The sequence below is a fragment of the Oryx dammah genome, unplaced genomic scaffold (genome assembly GCF_014754425.2).
Source record: "Oryx dammah isolate SB20612 unplaced genomic scaffold, SCBI_Odam_1.1 HiC_scaffold_3, whole genome shotgun sequence".
NCBI lineage: Eukaryota > Metazoa > Chordata > Mammalia > Artiodactyla > Bovidae > Oryx > Oryx dammah.
In genome coordinates this window covers 16,213,593-16,223,410 of record NW_024070187.1, presented here as the reverse complement: position 1 = coordinate 16,223,410, position 9,818 = coordinate 16,213,593, and the positions used below count along the sequence as shown (strand labels likewise).

Below are 9,818 nucleotides of genomic sequence, written 5' to 3'. Positions count from 1 at the left end.
ACACAACTGCTTAGCCATAGAGTTTAGATGAGATCATTTCATTCTTTGTGTTTCGAAAGACAGCAGAGAAAGCTTATTTTACCAGTAAGAACATGCTTGACAAATGTTTGTAACTGACCTTTCTCTTGAATAAAGTTATAATTAATATTAATGTCCTGCAGGATTAGTAGGATTATTTCATTGCCTAAGATAGGTTGAGAAATGGAGTTCTATGAGGAAAAACGTGTTAAGAATTCTAGGTGTTATCAGTGAAGGGGAGAAGACACTTAGGAAACTTGCAAGAAATCCCAGTCATGTAATCTTGGTCTTGTTCCACACTTGAAAGATATTGCCAAGTGTACATCGACTCTGAAACCAGCTAGTGAAGCCACACACAGGCACGTTCCCTCCATAAACCTTCAGTTATTTCCAGTGCTTTAAAGTATGTTCTTTAAATAAATAATCCTGGTCTTGAGTTCTTTTTTATTATTTATTTTGGCTTCCCTGCTGCAATGTGGGGGTCTTAGTTCCCCAACCAGGGATTAAACGCATGCACCCTGCATTGGAAGCTTAGAGTCTTAACCACTGCACTGCCAGGGAAGTCCAAAGGGTCTTGGGTTCTTGAACTAGTTCTTGCATAAACTAGCTGGGTTTCTTGACCTTTTGGAGGCCAAATTTCTTTAAAATGTTCAAATTTCATATTAAAGAAAAAACCTCAATCATTTTCTAACTAAAAACATTACAAGGAGGGCTAAAAAGAGATCATAATTGTGAAACGTGTGTCGGGATAATGGTTAAGATCTCAGTGCTCTTGTATTCTTCGTTTTTAATTTTCTGTTTTTTGTTTTTAAACCAGAACTTTCAGCAGGGCTGGTTACTCCTTTCTTCTTGAAACTCTTCGTTTTTTGATTTCTTGACATGACCACACATTCCTGATTTTCTTCTCTCGCTCAACATTTTCAACATTTCAATGTTGGTATCTCTGAAGATAGGGTCCTAGGCTTTCTCTTTGCTCTGCACTCTTTCCTCAGGTAATCCAGAAATGATTCCCTTGGATTTCAGTTCAGTTCAGTTCAGTTCAGTTGCTCAGTCATATCCAACTCTTTGCGACCCCGTGAATCGCAGCACGCCAGGCCTCCTTGTCCATCACCATCTCCCGGAGTTCACTCAGACTCACGTCCATCGAGTCAGTGATGCCATCCAGCCATCTCATCCTCTGTCGTCCCCTTCTTCTCCTGCCCCCAATCCCATCTATTTCTGCTTTCTTGACTATGACAAAGCCTTTGACTGTGTGGATCACAATAAACTGTGGAAAATTCTGAAAGAGATGGGAATACCAGACCACCTGACCTGCCTCTTGAGAAACCTATATGCAGGTCAGGAAGCAACAGTTAGAACCGGACATGGAACAACAGACTGGTTCCAAATAGGAAAAGGAGTACGTCAAGGCTGTATATTGTCACCCTGCTTATTTAACTTATACGCGGAGTACATCATGAGAAATGCTGGACTGGAAGAAACACAAGCTGGAATCAAGATTGCCGGGAGAAATATCAATAACCTCAGATATGCAGATGACACCACCCTTATGGCAGGAAGTGAAGAGGAACTCAAAAGCCTCTTGATGAAAGTGAAAGAGGAGAGTGAAAAAGTTGGCTTAAAGCTCAACATTCAGAAAACGAAGATCATGGCATCCGGTCCCATCACTTCATGGGAAATAAATGGGAAAGAGTGGAAACAGTGTCAGACTATTTTTGGGGCTCCAAAATCACTGCAGATGGTGACTGCAGCCATGAAATTAAAAGACGCTTACTCCTTGGAAGGAAAGTTATGACCAACCTAGATAGTATATTCAAAAGCAGAGACATTACTGTGGAGGAGCTGGAAGGCTTTGAGCAAATACTGAAATGACGAAGGCTGGAAGCTGGAACGAACATAACAAAGGGTTATGAGAATTCACCGAGTGCCTGAGGCTGGGAACAGATAACGAAAGTTTATATGCCCGGCCTTGAGGCGTTCGAAGGCTTCCTTCTGACCACCTGTTTCTGGGAACAAGGACTGTTGTTTCATGATAGACTCCCTTTAGAGTTTCGCCAAAGCTATGTTATGTCTTGGGCGGTAGGAACTGTATTTTATGCTTGAATGGTTTGATGTTTATCGAGAAAGGCTACGTGCAAGTCTGTTTTATGCTATGTTCCCTGAGACCATAAAACTGCGCAGCTGGATAATAAACTTTGTCAGTCCACTAGAGGCTGTCCCTGAGTGTTCCTTTCAGAGTGTGGTTCTCTGAGCCTTACAATTACTTTGCTGACCCACTCCAGTACTCTTTCCTGGAAAATCCCATGGATGGAGGAGCCTGGTGCGCCCCGGTCCATGGGGTCGCTAAGAGTCGGATACGACTGAGCGACTTCACTTTCACTTTTCACTTTCATGCTTTGGAGAAGGAAATGGTAACCCACTCCAGTGTTCTTGCCTGGAGAATCCCAGGGATGGGGGAGCCTGGTGGGCTGCCGTCTATGGGGTCTCACAGAGTCAGACACGACTGAAGCGACTTAGCAGCAGCAGCAAGGTCCGTCTAGTCAAGGCTATGGTTTTTCCTGTGGTCATGTATGGATGTGAGAGTTGGACTGTGAAGAAGGCTGAGCGCCAAAGAATTGATGCTTTTGAACTGTGGTGTTGGAGAAGACTCTTGAGAGTCCCTTGGACTGCAAGGAGATCCAACCAGTCCATTCTGAAGGAGATCAGCCCTGGGATTTCTTTGGAAGGAATGATGCTGAAGCTGAAACTCCAGTACTTTGGCCACCTCATGCGAAGAGTTAACTCATTGGAAAAGACTCTGATGCTGGGAGGGATTGGGGGCAGGAGGAGAAGGGGACGACAGAGGATGAGATGGCTGGATGGCATCACTGACTCGATGGACGTGAGTCTGAGTGAACTCCGGGAGTTGGTGATGGACAGAGAGGCCTGGCGTGCTGCCATTCATGGAGTCGCAAAGAGTCGGACACGACTGAGCAACTGAACTGAACTGAAACTGCTGTTGTCTCAGTCATTCTATGAGCTTTCCTGGTGGCCCAGTGGTAAAGAATCTGCCTGCAAGGCAGGAGTCTTGGGTTCAACCCCTGGTTTGGGAAGATCCCCTGGAGGAGGAAATGGCAACCCACTCCAGTATTCTTGCCTGGAGAATTCCACAGACAGTGGAGCCTGGTGGGCTACAGTCAATGGGGTTGCAAAGAGTTGGACACAACTGAGTGACTAAACAGCCACAACAACCATGCCATTCTATTGCAGAATGGGACAGGAAAGAATGGTCACCTTCCAGGTCAAGTCCTTGTCCCAGGCGAATCGCTGGGACAGGCCACCAAGTAGGGGTTCTCGGCTTCATGCAGGAAAGAATTCAAGAGTGAGCCACAGTAAAGGGAAAGTGAGCTTATCTAAATCCACCTCATATAGCAAAATGTAGTCTGTGTCAGATGCTGAAGAAGAAGCTCTGATACTTTGGCCACCTGGTGTGAGGAACCGACTCATTGGAAAAGACCCTGATGCTGGGAAAGACTGGAGAAGGGGGTGACAGAGGATGAGATGGTTGGACAGCATCTCTGACTCAATGGACATGAGTTTGAGCAAACTCAGGGAGAAAGCGAAGGACAGGGAAGCCTGGTGTGCTGGAGTCCACAGGGCGGCAAAGACCTGGACATGACTTAGGGACTGAACAACAACAGTCTGTTTCAGAAGGTGAGAGTGGCCCCGGGGTATGGGGTCCTTTAGTTTTTTATGGGCTGGGTAATTTTATATGCTAACTAAAAGAGGAATATCCATTATGCTAACTATTTTGTTATGCTAATAGTTATGCTCACTATTTTGAAGAAAGGGCAGGAATCTCCAAGAATGGGGCCACCACCCACTTTTTGACCTTTTATGGTCAGCCTGGGAACTGTCATTTAGCATATGCTAATATTACAATGAGAGTACAGTGAAGTTCAAGGTCTACTGGAAGTGGAATCTTCTGCCATCTTGGGCCTAAGTGGTTGTAACCAGTTCCCCCCCACCCCTTAATAAAAATATGGAATGCTTCATGAATACTCATTCATCCTTGCTCAGGGACCATACGAATCTTCTCTGTATCATTCCAGTTTTAGTAAATGTGCTGCCAAAGTGAGCATTTTTTTTTCCTTTGAGGTAATCATATGATTTTTATTATTTGATTTATTAATAGTGGCAGATTACACTAACAGTTTTCTAATACTGGCCCATCCTTGTATTCTTTTTTCCTCTTTTCACTTTTCTTTTATGTTGGAGTGTACTGCTAAGTCACTTCAGTCACGTCCGACTCTGTGCGACCCCATAGACGGCAGCCTCCCAGGTCCCTGGGATTCTCCAGGGAAGAACACTGGAGTGGGTTGCTATCTACTTCTCCAATGCATGAAAGTGAAAAGTGAAAGTGGAGTCGCTCAGTCGACCCCATGGACTGCAGCCCACCAGGCTCCTCTGCCCATGGAATTTTCCAGGCAAGAGTACTGGAGTGGGGTGACATTGCCTTCTCCATGTTGGAGTGGTTAATAATGTTGCCATAGTTTCAGGTGCACAGCAAAGCGGCTCAGCTATACATATACACATGTGTGTATCCATTCTCCCCCATTCTCTTCCCATTCAATCACTACATAATATTGAGCAGAGTTCCCTGTGGTGAGTACATTTTGTAACCAGCTTTGTGGTATCCTCAAAGGCTATTCTTTTAAAGGTTCTGCCCTTAGGACTTGCTTCATAGTCCATTGGTTAAGACAGACACTGTGCTTCCAGTGGGGGCATGGGTTCAATCCCTAGTTGGGGAAGTTCTGCATGCAGTGCTTAGTCAGATAAATAAATGCATAATGGGGGACTTCCTTGGTGGTCCAGTGGTTAAGACTCCACCCCTCCAATGCAGGGGCCATGAGTTTGATCCGTGGTTGGGGAACTAAGATTCCACATGTCTGGTGGCACAACAACAAAAAGTTGTCCCCACCCCCTTGCCTCTTATCTAAATTCAATCTGTGGTATTCTGTCATTACAGCCTGAACAAAGTAGTATGCCATAATTATTTTGGTTTTTCCTGTGTGAAAACTGAAAAGCAAAGAGATTAAGTAACTTCTCCAAATAATAACTGAAAGAGTCAAGACTTGAACTTTGGTAGACTGATTCTTAAACTTTTCCTTCTACCCACTGTGCTATGCTCTGTGTGTAGATAAATTGATAGAGGATAACTGGATAGATAAAGTGAAAAAAATTCCTTCTTACTCCACCAGGATCATATGCAACTAAGACATTGGAAAGCATTTTCCAACACATAATCCATGTAAGGCCTTGATGTTTTCCTCTGTAGAAGCTGGCAGAGGTTGGGGGCAAGTAAGACGTCCCCAGGTCAGCAGCTGATGGTTGGGGGAGATGGGCTGAGTTCCGCAGGATGTTTATAGAACGAAGATAGAGCTAGACTCTAGCTCCATCTATTGTTCTACAATCCTGCTGTTCCTGGTAGTTTTTGCAGAAGTATCTCCTTTTTGCCTCTCTTGACAGATGCACATAAATTAATACTACAAGAAAAAAGAAAAAAAAAAAAAAAGAAGAAGAAGACTTCCCTGCTGATACAGTGGATAGGAATCCTCCTGCCAATGCAGGGCACATGGGTCCAATCCCTGGTCCCAGAAGATTCCACATGCCACAGAGCAACTAAGCCCTGGAGCCACTACTACGGAGCCTGTGTGCCACATCAACTGAAGCCCAAGCTCCTAGATCTTGTTCTGCCCCACTAAAGAAACCACTGCAAGGAGAAACCCGTGCACCATAGCTAGAGTAGCCCTTGCTCTCTGCAACTAGAGAAAGCCTGCGTGCAGCAACTAAGATCCAGCACAACCAAAAATAAAACAAATAAATTATTTAAAAAACCCAAAACAAAAATGAAAAAGCTCATATGTGAAGAAACACACCTAAAAACAAATGTAGGTAACCTAAATGTTGGACCTGTATTACAGCAGAAGTGCCAAGTAGGGAATGTATTCTGTGAACTGTGAGATTTCTCCTGCATCCTCTGCTGTCTGATGTCATGAAAAGCACCACCTCTAGAAACTGAATTATTTTGCAGGGGAAAGGAAGGTCTATTTCTCAGTGTACACTGCAGGGTAACATGGGGCAAGTTTGTCTACTGAGAGGAATCCCTCAGGAAGTTTGTTTAAAGTACAGATTCCCAAACTCCACCCCATTGCAGCATGGGACTCTGGGAACCTGTATTTTTAATGAATGTCACAGATTCTTATCAGGCAAGTGTGAGGAACATTTCAGTAGGAGAAAGGCTAGAGCCACAGGGCCATTTCAACATGGCTCTTATTCCTAGTCTGAGATCTCATCATCTCTTGCCTGAATTATACCAGCATCCTCTTAATTACTGCTCCAGGGTTCCTCATGGGTCCCTTCCAGTGCCTCATCCTCAGAGCAGCCAAAGAGACACATTTAGCATGAGGGCTGCTTCATTCTACATCCCTGCAAATACTTCATGATTTCACATTCATCTTCAGAACACAATCCACAGTCCCAAGCAAGGGCTGCTAGCCCCATGTCCCACAGCCTCGCTTCTTGCTTGTTCCCTCTTTTCAGCTCACCTCCAGGCGCACTGGCCCTGCTTGGAGCTGCTCTCATGAGGCGCACCCTACCCTCATCTCTGCACACTCCACTCAGACCCCAGTTTCAACCGTGCTCGATGCTGGTGTCTTCAACCTCCATCACCCTCGCTGCTCCCCACTTAGGAAGCCAACGTGGCTGCGAGTCAGCCTATCTTTTTCCAGTATTTTCACAGCATCTCATCCTTTCCCTTTGTAGCACTTGTCATGATTGTAATGAATAAATTAGATGTGTTTAAAGCTGAGTTTTTCCTCTCAGGAATGAAAGGTCCATGGGCCAGAGACAGAGTCTGACCTTTCCCCACTGCACCCCTCGTGTTTTGTCCAGAGCCTGGCATATAGTAGATTCTCAAAAATACTCTAAGAGTAAATGTAAATTTAGGGACTTTCCTGGGAATGGAACCCATTGGCATGCCCATGTGCCCATGAACCACAGTGAAGAGTAACCCCTGCTTGTCACAATTAGAGAAAGCCCACATGCAACAACAAAGACCCAGTGCATCCAAAAAAAAAGAGTACACAGGGGAGATGGGAGTGCCAGGGACCCAGGCCAGCCACCAGCAAGCAGCTTCCCAGAAACTGGCAGGCCTGAGGAGCCGAGTGGCTGCCAAAGACTTGGTCAACGAGATTCCTTTCTTCTCCCCTTGCTGCTGGGATTGAGGGATGTGGAGATGCAGGCTGGAGCAGCCAAGGTTATGAAATATATATGTTTTATTTTTTTTAATCACAGTAAATTGGTGTCTAGTTTGAAACCATAAACTTCAAAAAATATATATGCTGAGGTTTTCTTGACATTCAGCTTTGGTTGCCTTGAAATTCCTCCCCAGTCCAGGTTGACCTGATGGGTAGATTCATGGTGGGTTTTGTAGTGGGGGCAGCTGCTGCTGCCAGAGCCAGACTCATGCCTTCTCTGGAATGGGGAACTACTTTGGAGAGGAAGATGCCTTGAGGAGCTTTCTGGATCTGAGACTGTAGGCATCAGGGAGGGTCTTGGGTCAGAGGGGTCATGAGACTGAATGGCGCTGCCTGGGAAAGTAGAGGGATTCTTGTTCCAGAGATTTGGGGTTCAAGGTGAAGAGAGCAGGGGGAAGGAGAGAGAGAGGAGGGTAATCAGCAGAAGCTGGAGTTCAGGTGTAGGAGAAAAAAGTCAAGGAAACAGTTTTTGATTTTTATTTATTTATTTATTTTTACTGTGTATAAAATAATTTACTTGCTTCTCCTTGCCAAGGTTTGATATGTTCTCCTACCATCACTGAAGTCTAGCCTATAGGAGACATCGTATCCCAGAATGCCAAGCCTGCCTGAAAATTCAAAGCAAGCAAACAAACCAAAAACCCAAACCACAGCAAACACCAGAGATGCTGTTAATCACTTGGTATTATCTTTAATTACAAAGACTTTTCCAATCACATCACATAGTGATCATTTTATCCACTGCTCTGTTTGGCTGCCAATCTCTTATCTCTCTCCTCAGCAATGGTAAGGTGAATACCCTTTCCACGGGGAAGAGAGATCCATGGTTTGTTGCCTTTGCCAATAACAAAAATATTCGAGAGCCGAGTGGCAAAGCTGTTGCCGTTTGCATCTTTCACATGAACTACATCAAAAGAACCTGGATGTCTCTCCCGGTTTGTAATCACACCAATTCTTCCCAGGTTAGCATCTCCAGTCACCATGCACAGGTTACCAGTGTTAAATTTGATGAAATCAGTAATCTTGCCAGTCTCCAAGTCAATCTGAATGGTATCATTCACCTTGATGAGGGGATCAGGGTAACGGATGGTACAAGCATCATGGATTACCAGATGAGGGATTCCTTTTGTCCCCACAAATATCTTTCTTACTTTGCACAATTTATACTTGGCTTCCTCAGGTGTAATACGATGAACAGCAAAGCGACCCTTGGTGTCATAGATCAAACGAAAATTCTCTCCAGTCTTATCAATGCTGATGACATCCATAAGACCAGCAGGGTAGGTTATATCTGTGCGGACTTTGCCATCGATCTTAATGAAACGCTGCATGCAAATCTTCTTTACTTCATCTCCTGTTAGGGCATACTTAAGTCTATTCCTTAGGAAAATGATTAGGGGGAGACATTCCCTTAGCTTGTGGGGGCCGGTAGATGGACGAGGGGCAAACACACCAGTCAGTTTATCCAGCATCCAATGTTTTGGAGCTGCTACGCGTTTCAGGTGCTTCTTGGGACCCCGAGCCATGGCTGCGCTAGGCACGAAAAGAGCGGAAACAGTTTTTTAAAGAGCAGGGTTGTCTGGTACGCACAACTGGGGACTGCTGTGGAAATCAAGGGACTGGGGTTGAATTCCATCATGGGGTCCACGGTGGAGAGTGGGAACCAAGACTCAGCACAGGTGGAAACTGGAAGCCGAGCTGGCCCGGAGAAAACACTTCGACCCCTTCTGGGACTTCTAACATGTACAAAAGAGTTTATAGACTCTGTTTCCTAGATTTCAACGGGACAGGGGAGACCCCAGCTGACATCTGGTTTGCGTCTGCGGAGAGTTCCTTTCCCAGACCTGTCGCTCCTCTTCATCTTTGGCATCTCTTTTCCTTTTAGGGAAACCATGGTAGAAGGAATGGCAGTTTTGGAGACAGACTGACCTGAATCTGAGCTTTGTTTCAACTGCTTAACCCATTTGAGCCACGATTTTGTGAGCTGTAAAAAGCATCTCTCAGGACAGGATTATGAGTAGGCTTAAATTAAATGACATATCATACATACATGGGTTAAGAGTTTAGGTCTCGGAGTCAGATTGCTTGATACAAATCCTGGCTCTGCTGTTTGCTGGCTCTCTAATTTTGGGGAAAGTGATCCAATTTCCTTTTATGAAAAATAAGACAAAAATTAGGTTGTTGGGAAGATCAAATGAGATAAAACCATAAAGCACTTAGTACTATGCTTGGCATTACAGCTAATGTTTAATAAGTGTTAGCCATTACTGCTGTTGTTACTGTTATTATATATGTAAGATGTCTGGTTTTGATAGGACATTAATTAATGACTTCTGCTCTTTAATTTGTAGGAATGGAAGACCTGAGAATTCCCATGTTACAGACATCTAATTTTCCTGGAGGAATTAACTAAAAGAGAATCAACTGATCACATACATCAATTATGAAAGTTCGTAGAAGCTTTAATCATTTCTTTCCTCACTTTATCCTTCATAAAGATCT

The 9,818-nt window shown here is 44.5% G+C and overlaps 1 protein-coding gene and 1 non-coding gene across 2 annotated transcripts; both read right to left on the bottom strand.

The window, feature by feature from the left end:
• Nucleotides 1–4,033: 4,033 nt before the first annotated feature.
• Nucleotides 4,034–4,139, bottom strand: LOC120862323. The gene has a single exon (XR_005720750.1). It is a non-coding gene; the product is annotated as a U6 spliceosomal RNA (small nuclear RNA).
• Nucleotides 4,140–7,982: 3,843 nt separating this feature from the next.
• On the bottom strand, nt 7,983–8,864 carry LOC120861736 (40S ribosomal protein S4, X isoform-like). The gene has a single exon (XM_040237492.1). The coding sequence runs from the start codon at nt 8,840–8,842 to the stop codon at nt 8,051–8,053; it is 792 nt and encodes a 263-aa protein (XP_040093426.1). The 5' UTR covers nt 8,843–8,864; the 3' UTR covers nt 7,983–8,050.
• Nucleotides 8,865–9,818: the final 954 nt, after the last annotated feature.

What these genes read in the sequence shown, in the direction of transcription:
- LOC120861736 (XM_040237492.1), bottom strand. Translation starts at nt 8,842, where the DNA reads ATGGCTCGGGGTCCCAAGAAGCACCTGAAACGCGTAGCAGCTCCAAAA.